The sequence below is a fragment of the Pinus tabuliformis genome, chromosome 2_2 (genome assembly GCF_031772625.1).
Source record: "Pinus tabuliformis cultivar Carrire ecotype Pingquan chromosome 2_2, CPIR1, whole genome shotgun sequence".
Classification (NCBI taxonomy): Eukaryota; Viridiplantae; Streptophyta; class Pinopsida; order Pinales; family Pinaceae; genus Pinus; species Pinus tabuliformis.
In genome coordinates, this window is record NC_142300.1 from 1,263,195,978 (window position 1) to 1,263,222,653 (window position 26,676).

Consider the following 26,676-nt stretch of genomic DNA (forward strand, 5'->3'; position numbering starts at 1 on the left):
GCCTATATTTGTAGACGATTGTTTATGTACATGTAATGAAAGTTTATGAGATGAGCATGGGTATGTCTTCCCTCAACAATTCATGTAAAATCAAATATCATGATATATGTATTATAATTGATGCAGGTCACCTTCCACTTCGATACCTCCTCATCACATCGTAAAGCATTTCATTCGAAATCGACATTTTTCTGACTTCATGCTTTAGGGGGCAACTATTATAGATCCATTTGGACACATCAAATCCCAACATTTAGATCCATATTTTAGGACTCATCAAACCCTAAATTCATTTGTTTCACACCCTAAACAAGTCAACCCTTTGAATGCCTCCTTCCCAGAGAGTTTCATGACTTGAAGACATCCAAAAATTGCCTCTAGAGGGACGAGTGTAGGTAAACCCTTATGAAGGTGCACTATAGAGTAGTTAAGTCCACTGCCAAGGTGCTCTATAGAGCACTTAGGCTTCCTTTCACCTGCATTGGGTGAGAATGAGCGAAATTCACATAGGGTTTGGGGAATATTCTTATCTTTTGGAGTCATCTAGGTTTCCCTATCTTATCAACTCCTATGAGCTCGAAAATGGATGTGGAATGAGTTAAGGAGCATCCTATCCTCTCACCCCTTCCTCCATGGAACTAATTCTAAGTATGGAAAGCCATTCAATGTCACCATTAATGACAAAACCTCCTTCATCTTCCTATAATTGACCACTCATCTAAGTGATCAGGGGTTGGATTATGTTGAATTGTAAGGACATAATGTTGCTATGAGACTTGACTTTGGAGCAAATGTTCTGATGCCACAAGCTTGTCTTGCTTTTGATGTGATGTGGATGGGATCCAAGCTGGAGGAATGAATTTGAATCAGACATTGATGGTTGTAATTCCTTCTTCTATCTAATAAAGTGTTTGAACCTTTTTCCATATGATGTGTTCTTTCATAATGCTTATATGTATGAATTGCTTCTGATTCCTTTCATTTATATTCAATGGATCGTATGCTTTGATCGGTTTTCATCTTTTGTTGTGTTGACAGGGTACTTTTCAAGTGGATTAAGTATGGGAAGGAGCGACGGAATTGATACAAGGGAGACGAGAGGAAAGTGGAACTACAGGTAGGCCTTCTATCCTCTCTTCTTATCTATTGCTTATAGGGAAAGTCTAAAACACTTTAAACTATTGTTCTAGGAACAACTACTTGTCTATTGAATTAGTATTTATTTGTAGATGCTAAATTCTCCAAAATAGTAGGCGGGGTTGTTGCACATGCTCTACATGCCACATTTTCATAGGTTCACTATCAACACGGTGTGTGTGCGCCAGCTCCTTGCCCTTGTGCACGATGGGTTATTATGGCTTGTGGAGCCGATTCCAATCATTGACATGTTAATTCATTGGATCACAACACTGCCCTACAAAGGGGCGGACCCTGCCAAGGAGTTTGGAGGGAAGAGTGGAGAAAAAGAGTTAGCGGATAAGATGAAGGTGGAATATGGCCTCATTAAGAAGTCGCACGGAAATTCTATCCACTCCATTCAAGACCAGGCGGTGCAGTTCATCACCTAGATTCTTGCAGGAAAAATCATGAGGAAGTGCTGCAGGGTCGAAATTCTGGCACTGGTAGTATCATTAGATGCCCAGTGCACGAAGGGAGTTCAATACAGTTGGGTGAAATATCTGTGCAAGGAGTTCCTCATGAACTGTGGTGAAGCTCAGGAAGAGACAAAGTCATTCCATTCTGTGTGGCTTTTACTGTCAATTGTATTAGGAGCATGGAAGTTGCCGGAGGATAGCCAGTTTCCTCTGTAGGTGGAAGATTTACCAAAAGACATGAATTTCACTTCATTGTAGGCCACAAAGGATTCAGAAAGGATCAAGGAGTCGAAAATTTTATGGATCTTGATGGAGATGGACCTTCGAACGGTTATCAGTTAGAGGCCAAGGTTGTCCCCAACCTTGTTCGAGCAATTGACAACCTTCGCAGAGTTCAAGGTCAATTTCCACAATGTTTCAATTAGGGCGTGAAAGTACCCAAAGCACCTATGGCACAAGATGCCATATTTGGTATATGAGATGGACGTGCACGAGATCATGGGGAGTTGGCCAACAAAGTGGTGCAAACCCACAGATTTTGGTGTAGGTACAAGCAAAGGTGCAGAGATATTTGCTGCGTAGTCAACCATTGCTTAGAAGCGTAAGAAAGTAGCTCAGAAGGCCGCATGAGCTCTGGCTAAGAAAAATAAGAGAGAAGTCATTAACAAGGGAGCCACGGAAAAGGAACATTCTTCAAAGGAATACACTGAAAAAGAGCAAGCTGCCAAAGAACATGCTAAGAAAGAACGCCGAGACACAGAAGAAGTCGAAGGATCGACTTTGCAACACACAACTGAACATGAGCTCTCAAGCCATGAAAGAGGAGGTGGTGAGGGACAGAGCACTCCCTTCACCTTGAAGAAGCACGGAAAGGAGCATGTTGTTAGGAAACACAAGAAGCATAACTTAGATAAGTAGACGCACATTGACCCAATGGTCTTGATGGAGGGGGATATCAACGAGATTGGTAACAAAGTCAGAGACACAACAACAAAGTTGTGGCAACAGTTCGAGCAACAATATGTGCAGAAACTAGCGAGTGTCCAAAGGGATCTGCGTGAGCTGTAGATCCGGATTGGCAGGATTCAAGCGAGCATTGGGCAAGCGAGTGGGGTGCAAGCAAGCTTGGTGCAAGGAAGTGGAGCAGCAACAGAACTAGAACGGACTCTAGATCTTAGATTCATACCTCTACCCAAAGGGTCTGTTCACACAGAGTCAAATGAGGACCGCGCCTTGTTGAGTACAATGAACGAAATGGGAGTTAATTGGCCACGCTCCCATTTCAGACTCTCAATGTCTTGCATCAAGGGGTCTCAGATGAGATAAGGATCAAGGAGTAGCGTGCCCTCATACTCATAAGTAAGCTCAAAGTCAATAATGAGTAGATGCTCGCAGAGAAATATCAGGCACTGAGGGAAAAGGAGGATCTGTAAACATGAAGTCAGAGCCTGAAGACATCCATAGAGTAGGCCTGCAAGACAGTTCCAGAATTGAACATCCCAGAGGATGTCGCAGTTTCAGCAAAAGTAAGAAAATTGGCTGTTGCAGTACGCGCATCAAAGGATGAGATCAGCAGGGTTACCTTTAATTTTCAAATGAAGATATCAAAGCTGTCGCTGAAGTTGCAGCCCACTACTTTGCTAGAGGCTCGGGAGCAATGTGGCGCAACCATTAAGGAGCACATGGCTACTATGGACACAATAATTAAAGGTTGCGACTTCCTTTTTAACCACACCATGGAGTTATGGGATACTTTGCAGGAGGGCCCAACCCTGCAAAAATTACCTACAAAAATTTGCAAGGCCCAGTAGAAATATGACGAAATGAGGGTGACTACATGCACATTGGTGCTAGTCCAATGCTTTGTGCACCTACTAGAAGGAAAGCTGCTACAGACACAGGTTTAGGAATTGCAGCAAAAAGAATTAGTTTTGAAGGCTCAGCTTCAACCTTGGATAGAGAAGGCCATCTAGATTGCTTAGACCATACAAGAGAAGCTGAAAGCATTATAGCAGACTCAGAGGACCATGAGTGTGGCATTAGAGGGACCAAGTATAGAAAAGCTGGTCGAAGAGGTACAATAGGCAGCAGTACAAGGCATCATGGAACTGGAAGTCTTGAAGCAAGATTTCAGTGAGCTCCATCACAAAGTACAAAAGCCATCTGAGTGAGTCAAGGGCGAGTCACCATATTTGTGTTGGGGGCCTATTGGGATAGGGTCCCTAGGGTCAGTTTTAGTTAACCCAATTTTTGTAAAAGTTTTGTAAAGATGTAAAGTCTCCGTGAAATGTGGATGCAGAGTGCGCAACTAGATAGGAGTCAAAGGGGTTTTAGCCCCTTGTTTGGATAAGTAAATAGGTCGATTTTGAGACTCACCCATGGTCCGAAAACCATGGTATTCTATTGAAGAAAGATATATATAGTTGAGTCATAGCAAGTTTAAGAGGTAGCGAAGAAAACGTAAGTCAAGATAGAAACTGTTTTGGGCAAGTGCTAAGGCAGGAAGGCTCTGCTTCCTATACTTAGGTGAAAGGGGAAGGCTCCTATAGCTGAGTGCGCAGGAGGCCCTGGTAAGTCTGTAGCTGTGTGCGCAAACCCCTGCAGCTGAGTGTGCAGGGTAAAGAAGTCTATAATATAAACGTTGAAGCTTAATAAGGACTGCTTTTGAAGAAATATTGTGCATCTTAGTATTATTGTCAATTTTGTTTATGTTATAATCTATTTCTTTATAATATGATTTCTATGGAAAAATTTACAAATGTTGCGTGAATCTAATGAATCTATCATATTTATGCATGTCTTAAGTAATTATATGTGTTCGCGAAGTTAAGGGTTAATTCTGTGGTGATTTTTGGTGAATTGATAGATTTGCGCAAAGGCAGATCTAGGGTTATTGATTAGTGTACGAAAGTAGATAGACTACTTCCTTAAAGTCTATAAAGCCTGATTACAGACCTTCGTGAGGGTCTAGAAGCAGTTTTCTTAGAGTTGCAGTAACGAGCCCTAGAAGGATATTGTTCTGCGTGAAGGCAGATCTGAGCTACAAGAGATTAAAACCGCTTATCACATTGTCTCTGGATGCCGAAACCTGGTTCTAGCATCCCCTAATACTGCTTCAGGTCAGACTACAACCGTGCTATGTAGGTTTCTTCCAAAAGGGTGAGCAGTTAGGGTTTTATTGGTTGGTGAAAACAATTCTGAACCTAGGTCAGGCCCCATTAAGCCAACAATGGCAGGAAGCTGACAGATCCATCCTAGAAACCCTTATAAAACCATGATTTCCATGGAATTGTAACTTGGCTCTGATACCACTAATTGAAATGTTTGGGGCTATGATCCAAGAACCTTGAATACTGAGAGAAGTGGGTGGGGGGGGAGGGGGGGTTTTGGGAATGAAAATTTTCCAATAAACTAATCTTGAAAAAAAATTGAATTAAAGTACGTACTAAATACATCCAACATGTGGAAGGAAAGAAAACTATTCAAGAAAACCATTTATTAAATGAGATAAAATTTGGATCATTACATCACGGTGGACCAATCTGTCTTTTTGCAAGGTGAGGCTCATTATTTATAATATTCTTGGTGCCTTATTTACATCATTCAATACCATGGGTAGACACCTCTTTCTATTTGGATCATGCATCCTGGTTGGTAGTTGAGGCATTGTCAAGCCTAGATGCCTAGGAACATGTATGCATTCCTATGGGAATGTGTTCCTAATGGCCCCATTTCCACTTTTGGGGCCATCATTCTCATGCTAGTGCCCTTATTCAATTCTCACTTATTTTTTCAATTATGCATAATCCTTCTCAAGATCTCATTATAGAATTTCTTGCAACATTCCTTCATACACTTCATGCTAGGTGTTTGCTCATTAGTCTACATAGTTTATTTCATTTGCCACAAATGACTTATGTGATTTTATAACCACTTGCCTCATGGTTATTCATTTACAAGATATCACTAGAGTGCTAAGTTATTTCATCATGATTATTCCTTAATTCTAAAAGCTTGCATCATGTTTTGGCTTATTTCTCACACTTGTTTGAGAAACTTCCACATATTCACTTTATGTATTTATTTATTACTATTTTATGTTCATCTCATCATTCTAGATTGATAATGGTTATGAGCACTGCAATAGGTTATCATCATTCATTTCTTAAGACCCTCATTTCTTTATACTTATTTTTCTATCTTCTCATAGGTTCACTATCATTTGAAGGGTAAGTTTCTTCTAATTTTAACTTCATCACATGTACTTTAAGGAATTGCAATACCATTTCTCATGTTTGGTATTGGATTATTATATTATTTGTCATCTATCTCAATGCTTTCAGAGTGGAAGAATTAAAGGAATCAACTTGTAGGGTCATTTTTATCAATGGATCCTAGTTTGAAAAATTAAGGTCTAAGACCTTCCAGAGTCATTTCGAGGCATTTAACAATTTTTTTGGGGTCAAAAAAATCTTACTTGTGCAAGACCCTCTAGTGCTAGAAGTTCATATGTAAAATTTATGCCTCTTGCAAGTTGATCTATCGTATCAACCACCATGGTACAAGTGGATTTCATGTCATCCCTTGTTGCTCATGCATATGGGGCTAGCCATGTGTGGACTTTCAAAAAGACACTAGAAGGTCTAAAATTGTAACTATAGTTGAGGCTTGAGGGAGTCAAGCCTTACCCATAGTTATTTATTGGGTTATGTTAAATACTAGGACACTAGGAGGAGTAGGGGTTCCACTCGATGCTATTGTATTTTTTTTCCATATTTTAGCAAAACAACTAGGTGTGGGAAGTTAAAGAGAAAAACAAAGGGAGTTAAGATTTTGTAGCAACTTTACAAGCCACAGGTCTTAGGTAACTCAATAGATAGTACCTCTTTCTTTGTATCTATATGTTTTTTCATACTAGAGAATAGAGAGAAAAACAACCTCACCTTCTAACTAGGTTTTCTCCCATAAGGGTTTCTGAGGGCAAAATTTGTGTCTATTTTGGTTGGTATGTGTATTTCTTTTCATTCTATATTGCTCGCATTTTAGCTAATTTATTTTTAAGCACACAAACAATAAATAAAGAATCTAAGTTCTAAAAGGAATTAACATTCACAATAAAGGTTTCAATATTTTATCAGATATATTGTGATGAATTGCTCCAATGGAATATCCATGACGATTTATTGCTCATCTCCACATCTTGCCTAAATGGCTAGTGTCTTCTTTACTTTCACATGTTACGTCAGCCAGTTTAGCATATTATGTGATTGTATATTACTTCATATCTAATGGTATTTTATTAATGTCCATAGTGAGACTTTTATCACTATTCTTTTCATCTTCAAGATGCAATGTCCTCAAAATAAGACAATCCAATAACCATTAATTAGGAGTTAGGTTCAACAATCATCTCGAATCCATTTTACATTTGAACCCATCATTCATATAAACTAGAATTGTGTTTGCGAATTATGCCATGATCACGAGGTTGTTACTTTCATTAACCTTATCGAAATATTTTATTACTAGGACAAGTATAAAAGAAAAATAGTACATAAAATAATTACTAAAATGTCTTTGCCCATAAATTATAACTATTTATTGGTCATATATATATATATATATATATATATATATATATATATATATATATATATATATATATATATATTTCCTTTCCCTTGTAAATAAGTTTCCAAATTCCTTTATCCTCCATTCCTTAATTATATAAACCTCATCATATCTAAAATGTAATATTAATAAACCTTTATATTCACATAAAATTACTCATATTCATGAAGTTCTATAATTTCATAATCTCATAGTTGCAATTTTTGGAAAAATACTCTCATGTGTTGGTAATTCTCCAGTTTTAAAAAGTTGTTAAAACCATTACACTAGATTATATTGTAGAAATTCCCATTATAGATCAACAAATTATGTAATAAACTAAAACTCAATACAAGATCTACTTCTACAACAATCTTTGCGGAAATTTAATCGAATATGAGCAAGATCAAGAGAACACATATAACTGAGAATGAGAAATAAATCACACATAACACAGAAGAAATATCATGGGGAAAGCCTCAACCTAAAACCCCAACTCTGTATTATCATACAAATGGAAATCTTGTTCAAGTTACAAAAAGAATCAACTCTCAAGCTATCTTGCTCTCTCTCCAATCAAACAATACAACTCATAGACTAAATAGACACTGTATATGTCCTCCTCAAGCCCTCCAAGCCTTCTATTTCCTTGCGCAATTTTTCTTGGGGTCCAATGATGTCACATGTATGAATTGGCCTCATCACACTCACTGTAACCTCTAATCTAATTGCGCAATCCTGAAGGAAAGAATTCCTTCTGCATGCAAGGAATATTCACAATGGAATATTCTAGCAACTGATAGTACACTGCCCCTCCATTTGATCTCAACTGGGTCTCTGACTAAATTGACATGCATGAGTTATTTATGAGAGAATACTCAGTTATCTGAAGTGTAGTAGTTACATGCATGCAAGAATTAACTAATTGAACTTACATTAATTCAACAAATAGTTTGAATTAATCTAACTGGACTTGTCTTAGTTAACTAAGTCAACTAATTACAACTCAATATTACAAGTCACTCTTATCTCTTTAATTGATGGATAAATTCCTCAATTAATGGAGAAACTGTTGCATGTCCCCACATAGACTTCAAGTTTTATTTTCCTTAACTAATTAACTCAAGATGAATTAATTAATTAATTTACAAACAGCTGTTAAGATCAAATTCGAATTTTACTTCACTATTTTAGTATAGGGACTGAATAAAATAAGAAGGTATCCCGAAATGCTATTTATAGAATATTATTTTTAGCACTTCCATTTTTCCATTCATTGTTGCTAAGATCAACACTGGCTTAACTGCTATTTATAGCAGTGCTATTTTTAGCAATTCTACTTTTAGCATTTCTTGTTGCTATTTTCAACATATATCTTAACAAATCTTATATAAAGACATTACTAATTAATCAAATCTCCCACTGTACTCAAAAACACAAAAACATTATCAATTATACCTTAGTAAATGTCTCATAAAAACATATAAACCTTACCCTTGAAAAGGTAAAAGAAAGATTACCAAGTAAAAAGATATTACTGGAGATCAATAGGAATGTACTGATTCATCTTATAAATAACTTATTTTTTCCCCTTTAATTTTGTTTCAATATTTATTTAATCATACATCTTTCAAAATATACATATGTATACAACTTGAGTGGGCCTAATGGTTAAGAGTATGTGTTTTCTCCTAAGAGGACATAGGTTCAAAGCCATAGGGGGTAATGGTTAAGAGTATGTGTTTCCTCCTAAGAAATCATAGGTTCAAAACTACAAGGGTATCATAATACCATAAGTTTTAAAAGATATAATTAATTTAGTAATTTTTAAATATTATATTATTTTTAATTTATCTCTCAATTATATATATATATATATATATATATATATATATATAATCTGCAATTTATATCAAATCAACTATCACTATTACATCAAATACAATTATTTAATACATGTTACAAATAAATCAAAATAATTTTTATTTAACAATATATCTTTTAAATATAGTAATTTTCACTAAATCAACATACATATTATAAATTTAAATATTTAAATATTTCTTTTATATTTAATAACAGATGATTATTTAAATTTATGATGATGATGATGATGATGATGGTTAACGTCCGCGGAGACCAAATAATTATCTATCGGACACAAATTATTTATTTTGATTTAAGATTTTATTCATATGCTCAAAAAGCTTGGAGAGAAGCCTCCCGAGCTCACTATAATTTTGACATTGTAAAAGGCTAGGAAGGTCAGTATTGTAATAAAGATTGTGAAACTGAGATATAATGTGGTTGTACGCAGGGCACTCTAAGAGGAAGTGGTTTTCATCCTCGATGCTCCTATTCTCACATATATGGCAGATCCTTTCCATCCATGGTGTTTTAGGAACTACCCAACGACCTGTTTCACTATGGAGCTCATGAGAATTCATTCTAATCTTTGCTATATTAATTTTCTTCTTTGAGCTAGTTAAAATAGAGAGATACTTTTGATCTTCTAGGGTGGGGTTGATGACCTTCTTATAATAACTTAATTTCTTTTAGCCGCTAAATCTTTCTCACACCACAATTTTTCTTTGAACTTAGAAGTAACAATATCTTTAATGTTATTTATGTTTTGCAATGCATCATTCTCATTGATCTCCCAATAGTTTAACCAGGCCCTTGTGTCTTTATGCCACCCTCGATTGAGCTTTAGGTGGTTTTGGCTGGAATTTAAAGCTAGCTTAGGAAGTCTATGATCGTCTATGTTATTGAGTTTGTGCTTGTACAACAGAAACCTAAGCATAGCTAGGCTCTCAATAGGGGAAAGACCTGCTTCTATAAGGAGAATAGGATAGGGTGTATTACTTTTAATTTTCAGGTTATAAGTTATAAAACGCTTCTGGATTTGCTCAATCTTTCTCCATGATTCTCTGGAGATGCTGCAACCCCAAACCTCACAGCCATATAAGATAACATGAGTGACTAAAGTTTCAAAGAGGAACTTCTTTTTATCCCACATTATGAGGTTTGTTGTTTTACAATTAGTTTCAAGACCAAAATAAGCTTTCCACCCCCCATTAATCCTTTTCTCAATGCTATGGTTCCAGTTGAGCTTGTGATGGATATCAATTCCTAGGTACTTGTAAGAATACACTTCCTCCAAGTTATTATTGTCATACATAAAATTAGCGTAAGTGTCCTTGGATTTGATAATCATAACTTTTGTTTTGTCAGTGTTAACAGTCATACCCATGGTAGAGTAGAAATCCTTAAGAAGCTTGAGTTGATTATCAAGATCAGATGGGCACCTTGCCAAAAGAACAATATCGCCAGCATAGAGAAGAAGGATAACGACTATCCCAGCTAAGATCGTGCCATCACATCCTGCTTCCTCTAAATAGCCTTCGAGCTTATCGATGTAAATGCCAAAGAGGGTAGGGGAGAGGGGACAACCTTGTTTAACTCCGATGTTACACTTAATATCTTTCGACCACCCCTCATTGCTCTTTAGCTTGGCAATTACATTCTCGTATAACCTTATAGCAGCAGCTCGCAACTCAAGAGGAACCTTTAGCTCTACTAACCTATATCAAAGGTTGTATCTAGGAATTGTATCGAAAGCCTTTCTAAAGTACACAAAGAAACAAAACAAATTGGATTTATCATTACGACATTCCTCCGCAATGATCCTAAGAGCAACAAGGTGGTATGTTGTTGAGTGATTCCTTCTGAAACCTGCTTGGCCTTTAGCCTGCTTACCTTCACTTTCAAGCCATATGCTTAACTTCTTTTCCAGAATACTACCATATAACTTGGCTAAGAGAGGGCTGATCATAATTGTCTGATAATTAGAGGGGTTATTTGTATCCCCACTTTTAAAAATAGGGATAATGAGGCTCTCAGTCCAAGGTTTAGGGAACCCTTGCTTGACCGCTTGATTGAAAAGCTTGTGGATGTGGGGGATGAGGACAGGACCTCCAATTTTTAAGATTTCCACCTGGTAACCTTGAATGTCCTTAGCTTTCCCATTAGCAAGGCGATTAACCCCAAACTTAATGTCTTGTAAAGAGAAATTTTTTTTCGTTGTGAGCAGGGTTTCCAAATTATCCATGACATTTGGAGATTCATAAAGCTTTTTAAGATAGGAATTCCAATCGTTAAGAGCAATTTTATTATTATCCTTAGTCTTCCTAGTCAAAATCTGCCTCCAAAATTTCTTAGGAGCTACCCTAGAGAGGTGTAAGAGATTCTCCTGTCTTTGACGAATGTACTGCCTCTTTTTCCTTTTAGTTAGGGATTTGTATATTTTTATCTCGTCCATTTTAAGAGATTCATCAACAGCTTCCTTAATTTCTCTCCTCGCACTTTTACAATCTTTGTCATACCATGGATTGGTTTTGCTATTTATTTTATTATTTGAAACTTCAATTAAGAACTTGTTAAGAGAATATGAGAGGGTTGTAGTAATATTATGATAGAGGTCTTCTATGTTGTGTATACTAGATAAAGGAAGCAAATTAGTTTTTAATTCATTTAGAAAGAGATAATTTTTATTTCTATCAAATATTAAGTTCTTTTGGCTGTAATTATTATTTTCTATGGGAACTCTATGCATGACAAAATTGAGAGTTATAAGTAAAAGCTTATGATCAGAGTCGGGTTTGTGGTCGTTTAAGATGTCAAAATTTATTATTTCGTTGTATAATGGGAGATCGGAAATAACGTAGTCTACCACGCTGCTACCAAGTCCATGGATGCAGGTCATCTTGCTGGAATTGGGCCACTTCTTTAGACCGTTGCAAATTATGAGATCTTGAGCACTACAGAGCTTGACTAGCTCCGAACCAAACAAATTTTCCCCGAGGTCTTCAAAGCTCCTTTTATACCTGCTAGCCAGAGTAGGGTCTTCGTTTAACCAAAGAGGATTAGGGTTGGAATAGTTGATTAGAATAATAGCTTGGTTGTTTGAAGTTCGAGCATTAAAGTCACCTATTAAAAGGATATTACTGTCATTCCTTAGGCTAGAAATATCATTCTCTAAACCATTTTAAGGGTTAGTTTTATCTAGATTCTTCTTCTTATAGAAGTTAGAATTGATCGGGGGGAATAACATATTGCTATGTAGGACTTTTTATTATTAATGTCTCTAATCTCTATCCAACTATATTGGTTGTGAGGGTCATTTTTATAAATCCTAACATGGGGGGAGATGTTCTTCTTAATGTAACAAGCTATTCCCCCAATGCCTCTACAGGAGGATCGCTTGTTCCAGGTAGACCATAGCGTAAAGCCATCTATGTTAGGGACCTTAGATTCTTCGTGCTCCCAAGTTTCAACAAGCAAAATAATATCAACATCATTTGAAATCCAACTTAGCTTGAGGCCTTTGTTCCATGGGAAGCCCCGACAGTTCCAAGAAATGATTCGAAGCATGTTTAATTGCTATTGATTACTATCTTTTTGGTTTCTATCTCGAATAAAGGCTTTTTTATTTCTGATTATTACCCATTTTCCTTCATTTCTAGCTTCTTTTACCTTTTGAACCTCCTTTCTTAATTCTGCTTGATCTTCTGGAACGAGATCTTCATTTATGAATATTCCCATTCCTTTTAGACTTGAGGTTTTACTAAGTATGTCGTGCTTATGATCAGTGGAGCTCACCTTTATGCGGATTAGTATTCCTTTATTCTCGGTTAATTTCCCCAATCTTGTTGCTTCTGTGAGACACACTGTTTCAATTTGTAATCTATTATGTAATTCTGTCTGGGCTAAGGCTAAAGTATCCTCATCTACTTCCTCTTTTAAACTGAAGATTATAAGGTTCAAGTCTCTTTTGTTACGTTCGTGGTCTAATTCTATTAATTTTTTTATTTCATCTTTAATTGGTTTGATATATAACTTATCTACCACATTATTTAGGGTGAGGCGGCTATTAAATTTTTCTTCTAGTTCTTTAATCATGTCTTTCATTTTAAGACTCTCTAAAGTATCAGCATCTCCTTGCTGAGATGGTTGGTTAGTATCTTAGTTTTGTTTTTCTATAACTTGCAATCTAGTCTTCATTGCCTCCATTTTATTCTCCAGTAGTTCTATTTTATTTTCTATTTGTTTTTGGATCATGCCTTCAAGAGATGCAAATTTATTTTCCAGCATGGCTTCTAACTCTTTTTGTAGCTTGACTTCTCTTTCTTCTCTACGTTTCTCTAAAGACTCTATATACTCATAAAGGCCTTGTAGAGTAACTGTGCTAGGTCTGCCCTTGGTAATCGTTGGTAACTGTGGTGAAATATTCATACTTGAAATTATATGAGAAAATATGTATTAGAAAAAGAAAAAGATAAGGAATGTGTGCACCTGATATCAGCAAACCTAACTGCAAATCACTCGTGCCCACCGCAGCCCGCAGAATGAAGAATATATGCAAAGAATATATAGAGTATGTTTTTAACTCTTTCACCGAAGAATATATGCGAAGAATATCTATATCTATATATATATATATATATATATATATATATATATATATATATATATATATATATATATATATATATATATATATATATATATATAGATATAGAAAGCATTACACTTTTTTATTATTAAAAATGACAAAATTATCACAACAATTGTCATTATTTCATATATAAATTTTATTTACCTATTTATATTTTTTTATTTACTCATTTATATATATATATATATATATATATATATATATATATATATCTTTATTAATTTTATATTAAAAGTAATTTTATTAATTTTCGCATCTGCAAATATTTTTTTTTGGTAAATACCATTAATACATTTTATATTAAAAAAAAATTAATAACTTAAATATTTTTACCATGTTCTATTTATTTTTCGAGATGGACTGGTCAGGTTATTATGAGATACACAATTTTATTGAAACTCACGCCGTGTAATACCTTCACTCAACATTAAAAAGCGTTGAAACGACCATTTCCAACTAGGTTCGGCTGCATCAAAAAATATAAATAACTTGTATTTGCTCCGCCCTGGATTTGTACAGAGAGGTTTCGGGGTGAAAAGTTTTTCAACCATAAACAACTCTGGGAATAATGCTAACGTCTTTCTATATAAAAGGTAATAGGGATGGTGGACCCTTCAGGGAATCTGCAATTGAGATAAGGGTTGCCATTATAAAAAGTGAATATATTAATTAAATGTCTTTCCAGGTGAGATCCCTGGAGAGTGTACAAACACTCATACATGCCCTATTCCATTGAGTCGGATGAGCCTCAAATATATAGACTTTTACACCAACAGGTTGGTTTCAACCACTCTCTAGATATTAGGATCTGAGGTTTAAAATTAGAGTCTCAATCTTATCATTATCATAACAATAATTTAAGTTTAACTTTCTCCATTACTTCCAACACTCCCTCTTAATGGAGAAAGGGTACTGAACAATAACATACGCCTGTTGATCTAGTCTCAGCTAAGCTTACAATTAAAACATGAAAAACTTGGTAACAGAGGTTTTCATTTTGGTCTTTTTGCTTGAGAGTCCATGCTTGTTCATGTGTGGATGAAGCTTCATTTTCACTTTCCTCGCCATGAGGTAGTGATGTATCTTCACTTCATTTCTTCCTCAGTGATGGAAAGCTTGAATTTTTATTCTCGCCCTTCTCAAGATTATGATGCGCTAGATAGGAGAATTTTCCCTCTCACTATTTTTGGTGTTAGCCATCTGAACGTCAGCAATGATGTCTTCATCATTCATTGATGTAACGTCTGCACACATAGAAATATTAATGAGATCATCACAATTTAAATTCTCTCCAGCTTTGTCTTCTTCTACCATGTCTTTGCAATTAGCGACATGTGGCTCATCCAATTGATCTTCAACACTTTGTTCCTCTTTACGCCCTTCCTGAAGATCAGCTTGTGTGTCTTCAATCTCAGGATTTTGCACAACAGACTATGCCTCTTGATTCTCGTGGTCATCAACAAAACCACATTGTTTTTCTAAAATTTCTTCTGACTCGAACATACTACCCATGTTAATCCCAAATGCCCACATGAGAAAAAAATCATCATTAGAATTAAAAATATCTGAAAATATAGACATGTTTTTAAAGTCTAGCTTATCTCTCTTTATCTTGCTTCGAGATTTCTTTTCGACTCCACATGGTCCTCTAACGAGCTCCAACAACCCCGTTACCACGTAGGTGGGAAACTTCTCCCTTTGGTAGCTTTTCAACTGTAGAACTTTGTAGACTGTGGCTTCTGTGCCACTTAGGTTTCAGTGCCCTCGACCCTAGCGACGAGCAACAAAACGACCTTTCACAAACTAGAAACACTATTAATATCTAATTTTGATGTATGTAATTAGCAATTTCACATATTTCTGAAGATGGGTTCAAATCGGCAAGAACTTTCACATTTTCATTCTGGCATATAATAACTTAGAAGAAAATTTGCCTAATTGGTTTTGGGATCTCCACAACCTACAATTTCTAAGATTCTCACACAATAAAAAATTTCCAAATCTGCTAGATGACGCTCATAGCAATACCGGATCGTTTCTATCCAAACACTATGCAGCCTCCGACGATTTTGCAGCCTTCTGCATGCCTCCACAGAATTCCACACTACAAGCAAAACAGATCCACACTGCTGCCAATCTCCAATTTTAAATTCGACGCACCAATAACTTTCTAATTCACCTCTCAAGCGTGCAAAAAAATGCTTTCCAGACGCCAAGACGAGGAATCCGGCTCTTGCAGAATCCATGGATTGGGCGAGGGATGGTATATCACCAGATCCCAAATCGACAGATCTAGCCCTTCCAGAATCGATGGAATCGATGCAGAGCAAGAGAATCGCCTCAGGCAATCGTATTGCTCTTGTATTCAACGCTTGGGCATGAAATTACAGCTACCCCAAGTGACCATTACAACAACAACCATACCATGCCACCGATTCTATCTCTGCCAATCTTACAGCAACAACGACAACGATCCACGACCTGTCCACTCCAATCCACCAGGTCTCCATGGCAATTCGCCCTCTCATGTGCTCTCCACAGCAGTCCGCAGATCAATGACCTCCACCACGGCAGTCCAGGCGGTGCCACCACACTGCGCGCTCTCACCACGCCTCCGCAGATGTCCCTCCACTGGGGTCCTCCTCACCAAGCAGTTGATCCCCAACAAGTGTTATTACGATGTCACGCAGGTAGTCGGGCTACTCCAAGCGGCCTCACGCTGCGCCTCTCTCAGCCCACTACGCGCAGGTCTGATCCACGTTGTTGTCGATCTCCTCACAGCTTGCAGACAAAAAGCAGAGATCCGGCCTCCTCACTACAGAGATCCGGCTTCTACCACGGCAATCCTCCTCCACTGCGCTGAATGCATGGCCTCAAGCACGTGGCCTTTTCCAAGGCACTCAGCGCACCACACACAACGAAACACGTAGCAACAATTTTTTTCTTCTGACAAGGTTGGCGCCATTATCCACCAAGGATTCGCGAAGTTTGTCGCAACTATTCAGCACGGAGTCGCGACGTTCCACCTAAACTCACACCAAGTTTTTAAAATGAAACCCATGAGAAGTGTTACAGTGTGATCGTCGCGTTTTTCCACCCAAACTACGCGGTGATTTCGCTTCAGTCGCACCCTTCACTCAACGTACAGGATCGACAACGCTGCAGCTCTTATACCATGTTAAAAAGTGAATATATTAACTAAATGGCTCTCCAGGTGAGATACCTAGAGAATGTACAAACATTCATACACGCCCTATTCCATTGAGTCAGATGAGTTTCAAATATATAGGCTTTCACACTAATCAGATGGTTTCAACCACTCCCTAGATATTAGGATTTGAGGTCTAAGATTAGAGTCTCAATGCTATTATCATCATAACAATAATTTAAGTTTAACTTTCTCCATTACTTCTAACATGCCACTAAAATGTTATGCAAAAATAATTTTCAAGTAAATGCATAGATCAGTGTCAAACCTACCACGTACGGAATAAATTAAATACTTAGAATTCTTTTTATATGAAGAAGAAAGGAATATGTCAGAGCAATTTGAGCTCTTCGTACCTTTATATAACCAGATTTATGAGTATTAGATAACCAGATTTTGGCATTGGCTCTTCCATAGTCAACAAGCTGTAGCATCCACGAAATTCGCTGTTAGAGTCTGTAGTCTTCTTATTTTTTTTTCAAAGGAAAAAGACAATAACCATAATAAAATAAAATTTCTGAGCACCGCGTTAAGAAGAAATCCAGCAACACTTCCAATAGAAAATCACGGCATCTTCTACTCTATTTTTTTTTTCAAACTTGTACGCTGACATGATTAATAAACTATTTCGTGTCCAAATCTACAGGTGATTTCCTTGGACTTGGAAAGTGTGGGGCGAGTGGAAGAAAATTAAACTATTTGAGTTTGTTTTTGTCGTTTACAAAATCGAATTGATTTCGTCCGAATTTATAGGCGCTCTCTCTCATTTCTAACACCATCTCTGCTTCACTTTCATCCAGGAGATCATCCAATTTGCATTTGTGTTGCAGTAATCTAATTTTGTAGTGAAGGTATCTTTCTTATTTTGCACAGATCTTAAGATCGGTTGAGTTTTACTATGATCTAACTTTTTTAATGTTAGGTGGAATAATGTTTTCCATGAATTCATCCCCGTTTTGGATGAAATCTTCATTTATTTGGTCAATTTTGAAGTAAGATTGTCAATTTTTTTTTGTTTTGCATTTCAGGCATCAATTTGGTTTCTAACTACGCCATGATATTTTTGTATATTCCTCGATTTCATCCCTTCATGTCTCTACGATTCTTTTTCTCCCTTATCATAACTGCATACTGTGCCTCTATACTTCCCTGCTCGGTATGCTTGAATCCGCAATATGAGTATTGCATAAATAGTAGTCAATGTGGGAATACAGACGTCACGTATCCTTTCGGTGTAGGAAAGCGTGGATGTGGTCTCCCTGCTTTTCAGATCGACTGTGTGAACAACTCAACTCCAGTAATCGCCATTGATGGCCAGCGTTACACAATCTTAAGCTTTGATGATCCCATCCTTATTGTCAAAGGCGAGAGCTGCCAATTTGTAACTGATCCCATCAATATGGAGATACCCTCTTCACAATCTGCAGACGCCGCCATCAAAATTACGGGTAAAGAGAACCGGACTCTCTACGTGTACAAGTGTGGGGATGCATTCGAATCCACAGGAGGTTTGCTCTCGCAATGTGGCAGCAGCCATGTCTATTACGCTTTCTCCGATCCTGGCCATTCTATTCAGGCATGTTCTATGGAAAAATTACTTATTGAGGTGGGAAAGGCGGATTGGGTTATCAGTGATAGACAGAGATATGAAATGTTTATTTCATGCGAAGCAAGCGGAGGGATATGTGGTTACAACACTTCGGCTTCAACTGCGCCGTTCGTCTGCTACTGCAAGGATGGGCCTCAATCAGATAAATGCCGCAGCGACGGTATGCTCTATTCTCAACTCTTTTCAACAGTACATGCAATTACTAGTTCAGTTACTTTGAGTTTCCTAGTTTATTAGTTTACTAGTTTTTTCAACGGTACATGGAGTTACTAGTTTCAGTTACCTTGAATTTATGTTTATTGTGGATTTCTTTGGAAAACAAAGTCAAACCACTGATATAAAATTCTAAAATATTTCCAAAATCAATAATTAGGATGAAGATATTCATTACACACTTATAAATAGATGAAGATGTCTATACTGATGAATAGATAGATACAGGAATGTAACCAATTGGAAACATAAAGAACATTGCAAGCCCTTTTCATCATTCAAATAGGCTTTAGACTTTACAATTTTGCATGTCCTTTTCATCATTCACTTTCACTTTCACTTAACAATATTGCATGTTCGTTTCATCATTAATTAGAATTTACAACAAATCAATAACATTGCACGTGCTTCTCATCTTTCATTAGACTTTACAATAAATAAATAAAAATGTTTAATATTAATTGCTTTTAGAGGTATCGATTTACATAATTTTTCTAAAAATATTCCATACTTGAAAATATCTTTGTAAAAATAACTTGTCCAACTAGATTAACTAAGGAGAGATTATTTTTAACAGATCCTCCTCCTTTACTTACGATACTTCCCCATTACTTATGATAGTTGTTATGGCTTCTTTACAGGTCGTCGATCAGCCATTATAACAGGTAAATTGTTTTATTTCTTCTTATTTTAGTATTTCGTCGATCAGCCAAAATGAATTTATGTTTTGTTTTCATTTTCTGTTTCCTGGATAACATTTTGTACTTCGTTCCACCGCAGGTTGCTTCGTTGGAGGAGCTCTTCTGGCAGCAGCGATAGCAGCGGTTCTCTTCACGTACTATGCCCGCAAGAGGAGAAAATCTCATCCCTATGCTATTTCAAAGGTAGAGAAATTCCTAGAGGAGTATGCTTATGAAATGCCAACCAGATATTCCTTCGATGAACTCAAAAGGATGACCAACAACTTTGTAGAAAAGTTGGGAGAAGGGGGTTTCGGTTTGGTGTATAAAGGAAAGCTCCTGAACGGCACTCTAGTGGCTGTTAAGCTTCTTGATCGGAATAGGCACAGCGAGACCCAATTCATGAATGAAGTGGCCACCATTGGACGCATCCATCATGTCAATTTGGTCCGGCTGTTGGGGTTTTGCTATGAAAACCTTACCAGCGCCCTGGTATATGAGTACATGGTTAATGGGTCTCTGGAGAAGTTTATATTTGAGGAAAAAAAACAGGAGCAAGTCTTAGGGTTCAAACAATTGTATTTGATTGCTCTGGGTGCGGCTCGTGGAATTGCATATTTACATGAAGATTGTGACCAGCGCATCGTACATTTCGATATCAAACCTCACAACATCTTGCTGGACGCTGAGTTCAGACCAAAGGTTTCTGATTTTGGTTTGGCAAAACTTTGTGGCAAGGGAGATGACCATATATCTATGACTGTTGCTAGAGGGACACCGGGTTATGCTGCGCCAGAGGTGTTTAACAGAGATTTGGGTCTTCTTACGGATAAATCAGATGTCTATAGTTTCGGAATGCTTTTGCTAGAGATAGTTGGGGGAAGAAAAAACTTTGATGAGAACGTCAGCCATTCCAGTCAGTTTTACTTTCCTCAGTGGGCCTTCAAGATGCTTGATAGTGGGGAGTTGGGGACAACATTGACAGAAGGAAAAAGGGACGCAGAGGATGTGGAGAAGGCTAGAAGTCTCATCAAAGTTGGCCTATGGTGTATCCAATACAACTACATAGATCGTCCTTGTATGAGCAAGGTTGTTCAAATGATTGAAGGTAATGGAGACGATGTGGCCAATCCTCCCTCTGCCTTCAAGTGCTCCGCGCCTGCACCTGAAATTCCTTCTTTGTCTTTATTATCTTCCATTGACGAATCTTGTTCGATTAGATTGTAGATTTCCGTGTAAGAGTTAGGATCTTCAAACTGTCATTTGCCGCCCTTGCCATTTCTTTGCTCTCACATAAGGATATTGTTGTTGGGCTTTCAGAGCTTTCAAGTGTATGGATTTATTAGCTCTCATATAAGAATATTATTGTTAAGTGTTTTAGAATGTAGAAGTATATGACTTCCATATTTATAATGGGTTAAAAAACTTTTATTTCTTAATTACTATGAAACATATATCTTATTTGGTTCTTTAATCTTCTTTATACAAGAAGAACTGCAATCGGGAAAACGTGTGTATTCACACCTTTGTTTTGATTTGTTGAAAAGAAAGTTAGTACAAGTCCTAGTCTGAACCAAAAAAAAATTCTTTCTTCATGTGAATGTTGTGTGGATGTCATAATGATTCAACTATGAAAAATGAATGTATATAGCCCAGTTTATTCTCCATCTCAAATTCGAATAAAACAATAACGGGATATTCAACATCCAGGAAGGAATATATTTCAAACTTCAAACATGAGAACGGTGTCGATCTCTTTCTCGGAAGAGTACACTCAAATATAACGACTCTTTCTTGGAAGAGTACACTCTCACAAATTTCGGACATACCACTTTTTTGTATTTTTTTTTTTATAATTTTATATAGGAAATAACCATGGTGACTGTGCCTTCTCATAGCTCATATTTTTAATGAATTGTATGAGTGAATAGTCAATGGATATTCATTCACATAGTGGTCAAAATGACTTTATATCCCAACACTTACACGAAAGAACGTTTATATGGGCCATGGTTACGTTTTAATTTTTGGTGTACATGTATCTAATTAGTTTTAATTTGTTTCAGTTCAACTCTAGTTATTGCATGTGATGTGCATTTGGCTTTAGTTAGTTAACTCGAGTGCCTACATGTGGTGTGCATTTGACTTTAGTTAATTAACTCGAGGGCTTGCATGTGGTGTATGTGCACATTAACAGAACATAAAGCACAATTAGCTTCAGTTAGCTTTAATTATCCATAGTAATTGCATGTACAACTAAGCTTAACTTAGTTGTTTTATGTATTGATTTTCAAACAAATATTGAGTAATCAAATTCATTCTCGATTCCAATTTTCTTTTTCAATTTCTTGCAAGTTTGTGCAATTATTCTTCAGCTAGATCTGTATTTGTGCTCTAATAATTTTACATGGCATTGGAGTTACACGAGTTTGGAGAAGGTGTGTGAACAGTATTTTGCAGGTTTGAAGATCAAAGAATTTGAAATTTTTCGAAGATTTGATTTGCAGGTTAAAAATATTGAAGAACTGCCACAGTTGTTGCTACAACTACGCGTGAAAGAATGGAGTTCTTTTCTTCAGATATTCTTACTCTGTATAACTACTTCCAATGGAATCCAGAGATTTTGCTTCACCTCAGAGGCAAAGGATTGTATCAAATAGTTATGAATATGGAAGTCGAACCAGATTTCGCCATTGAAAAATCCAAATACTTCAAAGGGATGGACGAGGATTTTGGTCTTCTATTGTTGTCCATATCTTCGACATTGTGTTTCCATCTGGACACATGCCACACTCCGAATGAGGTCTGGACAATCTTAGAGAATTTATTTGGAGAGTAAGATGAGATGTGGGCTCATATTCTCAAAAATGAGCTAAATTCCTTAAATCCAAACAACTTTGAGAACATTCAAGATTTCTTTACGAAATTCAAATATTTGCTTCTACAATTACATGATTGCGGAATCGATAAATCCAAACAGGAAGGTCAATTGATCATTTCTATTTTTTTCTAGTTTAGGCCCTGAATATGTTGTTTTTGTTTCTACATTTCATACAGTTAGACTTACAGCTGGAGATAAATGGAAAATATCTAAACTTGATGCATTTATTGAGTCTCTCATTCATGAGCAAGATAAGCTCATCAAAATGGGTTCATTAAAGCCTCCAAATGCACATGCATGAGAAAGGAAATTCCAACTCGAAACTAAATCGAAAATCAAAAGGAAAAGGAAAGGCAAGAGATCGAGATCCAAGAAAGGGAGGAAATCCAAAACCTCCAGATGATTCTTCCAGCTCCAAGGGTAAGAAGGGAAAGAAAGAAAACTCCAAATATCTTTATTGTAATAGAGGTTATCATCTTGAATCCTATTGCATGAAGAAGACTATTGATATGATGGCAAAGACTCTTCAGCAAAATAATATTAGTCATCACATTCCAAAGAGTGCCAAGAATAAGACAGAGGAAAAGCGACCAGAAATAAGGAGTAATGGTCATTCTTTGATTTCCCTTCATTCTACACCACAAGAATGGATCATCAATTCAAGAGCTTCACATCATATGGCTTCTTCAAAGGAATACTTTTCTTCTCTACATGCATGTAGGAATTTACAGGGTAAGTTCCTCAGACAGAACAACAAAGGACACCGCTCACAACCAGATCGCAGATCAATACACCAGTATTTTTGACGTGGTTAAAACCCTCAAAGAGGGAAACAGTCCACGGCCTGAGCCAACGCGGCCACTTCAAGCAATTTATTAATAAAAGAATGAAAATTTACATATGCTTCTCTCATGCACGGATTACCCTACAAATGACCCTCCATGCGCTTTAAATAGAAATCATGGACCAATCGGGTGTCAAGCCACGGATCAAGTGTCGGTAATACCGAGGAGAGAATGAACCGTCGGATCACTACATATCATGACCGTCGGATTGTAAGTTACAAAATGTACAACGGTAAAGAAACACACTTTTCCTAACTCTATACCTAACTCTATACTAGACCAAGTTGTACTTAACTATTTCCTATGTGTCGGAATATCCTAACATCCCCCCTTAAGAACAACTTGGGATAGGATTGAAGGATTTACAAATATGACACAATAGGAGAAGGAAGGAGGCACTAGAGCCTATCCCCCCTTAGCGACAACTTCCTGAACTCCAACCATAAATCGAAGTTTAGTGAACTTCACCTCTGTGAGAGCCTTTGTGAAGATGTCTGCAACTTGATCATCTGTTGAACAATATTGCACTTCAAGAACATGGTCGTGAATGAGCTTTCTGATGAAGTGCATGTGTAGTTCAATGTGTTTGCTGCGCTGATGTTGGACTGGATTTTTGCATAGTTGAATGGCACTTTGATTATCACACCAAAGTGTAGTCGGATGCTGCTGCGGAAAGCCAAACTCTGACAGGATCTGACGAAGCCACAAGGCTTCCTTACTAGCTTCTACGGCACCACGATACTCTACTTCTGCTGATGAAAGAGAAATGGCAGCGTGTTTCTTACAAGCCCATGTAATAGGTCCTGAACCAAGAGTGAACACATAACCGGCAGTAGACTTCCGATCATCAGGGTCACGAGCCCAATCAGAATCAGTGAAACCAACCAATAGAGGAGCTGCTTCAGCACTGTAATGAATCCCAAACTGAACTGTACCTCGAACATAACGAAGTATTCTTTTAGCTGCTTTCTAATGACTTTCACGTGGGTTTTGCATAAACCGAGCAACAAGGCCAAAAGCAAAGGAAAGGTCAGGACGAGTATGGGTTAGATACAAAAGTTTTCCTGCAAGTTGACGGTATAAGGTAGCATCAACTTCAGGAGAAGTACAAGTGACTGAAAGTTTGACTCCAGACTGAAAGGGAGAAGGGGCTGGCTTACAGTCTTCCATGTGAAAGTGGCGTAGAATATCACAGCATACTTGGACTGAGAAAGGGAAATACCTTCCTTGGATTGCAAGACTTGAAGACCGAGAAAATAATGTAAGTGTCCTAAGTCTGTCATTTCAAACTTCTTTTTAAGGCTAGAATTCACATGGTTTATAAGGTTGGGATCACTACCGGTAAGGATAAGATCATCAACATAAAGAACAAGAATGATAAGAGACTTGCCCACTTGCTTGGTGTAAACAGTATTGTAAGAATGACACCTAGAATTCCAGATTCTAAAAGAAAGCTATCCATTTTGGCATACCAAGCTCGAGGAGCTTGCTTGAGACCATAAAGGGATTTCTTAAGCCGACATACAAGGCTGGAGTCTGTTTTTATGAAGCCAATGGGTTGTTCCATGTAGATTTCTTCATGCAAGTCCCCATGCAAGAAGGCAGATTTAACATCCATCTGATGGACTTCCCATTTGAACGAGGCAGCAAGGGAAAGAACAAGACGGATAGAGTTCATTTTGGCAACAGGGGAGAAGGTTTCAGTGTAGTCAATGCCTTCAACCTGTGAAAAACCTTTAGCAACAAGACGAGCTTTATGTTTATCAACTTTCCCATCTGGTCCATACTTGGTTCTGTAAACCCATTTGCATCTAACAAGTTTTCGTCCCTTTGGTAGAGGAACAAGATCCCATGTATCATTTGCCAACAATGAATGATATTTTTCATTCATAGCTGCTTCCCAATCTGGATGGCCTGAAGCTTCTGCAAAGGTGTCAGGATCATAATTTACTGGAGCTTGAGCCAGTAAAGAAGAGGCTCTCTCGAACTGAGAACGTGTACGTCGCTGATCTGTAGGATCACCGGCAAGATCACCTGCTGCATCCCGAGTAGCACGGACCCATTTTGGAAGCTGAGGAGTTGAAGGAGGATCCTGAGAAGGTGGGGGAGGATTGTTATCCTCACTTTCATCATCTGAAGAAGAAATGTTTTCAAAAGTAGAAGAGATAGGGAGAGGTGGCACATCCGCCAGACTAGGCTCGCAGGCCGATATATTTTCATCAAATTTTACATCTCTTCTAATGATAACATTTTTGGACTTAAATGGAATAAGTCTATAGCCTTTGACATCTTCAGAATATCCAACAAAAGTACATTTTTCACTCTTAGGTTCTAAAGCTTTATGCTTTTCATCTGGAATATGGGCCCACGCTTCACTTCCAAAAACACGAAAGTGACTAACATCTGGTTTGATTGAGCTCCATGCTTCTTCTGGAGTGATATTCTTTAAAGCCTTAGTAGGAGTGCGATTTATTATGTAATTTGCACAGTTAATTGCTTCTGCCCAAAAACTAAGACCAAGTCCTTTAGATTGTAGCATACAATTAGCCATTTCCTTTAAGGTGCGATTCTTCCTTTCAGCTACACCATTTTGTTGTGGAGTATATGGAACAGTATGTTGCATTTGAATTCCATTCTCAGTGCAAAAGTTGATGAATGTGTTTTTAACATATTCTCCGCCATTATCAGATCTTAGCTTAAGAATTTGATGTCCAGATTGTTTTTCAACAAAGGCTTTGAAGGCCAAAAATGTGTTAAATACTTCACTCTTGAGTTTTAAGAAGTATACCCAAGTGCGTCTGGAGAAATCATCAATGAAAGTTAAGAAATACTTGCAGCCAGAGAATGAAACAACAGGAAGTGGACCACATAAATCACTATGCACAAGCTGTAAAGGGGCTGAGGCGTGCCAAGAGGCACGTTTTTCAAAACTGTCCCGATGATGTTTTCCGAGTACACATCCGGAACAAACACCATCTCTGCAAGATACCATAGGAAGACCTGTCACCATATTTTCTTTACATAGATGCTGAAGGGAGCGATAGTTTAAGTGACCAAATCGCTCATGCCAAAGTTTGCTCACTTCATCGTTATGAGCAACAAATACTGAGGGAAGATTTGATGACCCAAAGTTGTGAAACTTATACAACCTTGTAGAATCATCAGCAATGCCAGTAGCCAAAATCTTTTTAGGATCTCTTAGGTCCTTGATTACAACATCATGAGGTGAAAATTCAATGATTTTACCTTCACCTGAATGAGTTATCTGATATACAGATAGAAGGTTGCAGGATAAGGTTGGAACACATAATACATCATTAAACTGACCATTGTCTAGATGAACAGTTCCAGTCCCTACAACACTAAGAGATCTATCATCACCAACATATATATTTTTGGTGTTACAATCATTTAAAGAAGAAAACATGGCTTTGTTTTTGGCCATGTGATAAGAAGCTCCAGAATCAATGAGCCACTCATGAGAATGAGAAGAAGAAGATACATTTAATGCATAACCA

At 37.3% G+C, this 26,676-nt stretch overlaps 1 protein-coding gene across 1 annotated transcript in view; it reads left to right on the plus strand.

Moving 5' to 3' along the window:
• LOC149198083 (LEAF RUST 10 DISEASE-RESISTANCE LOCUS RECEPTOR-LIKE PROTEIN KINASE-like 2.1) overlaps positions 1-26,676 on the plus strand; it is a 116,882-nt gene that overhangs the window by 67,123 nt on the left and 23,083 nt on the right. The window contains exons 2-4 of the mRNA XM_089408917.1: positions 17,959-18,699; positions 19,394-19,417; positions 19,533-20,540. Coding sequence (XP_089265043.1) covers positions 17,959-18,699; positions 19,394-19,417; positions 19,533-20,540 — 1,773 coding nt within the window. The remainder of the gene's footprint in view (positions 1-17,958; positions 18,700-19,393; positions 19,418-19,532; positions 20,541-26,676) is intronic.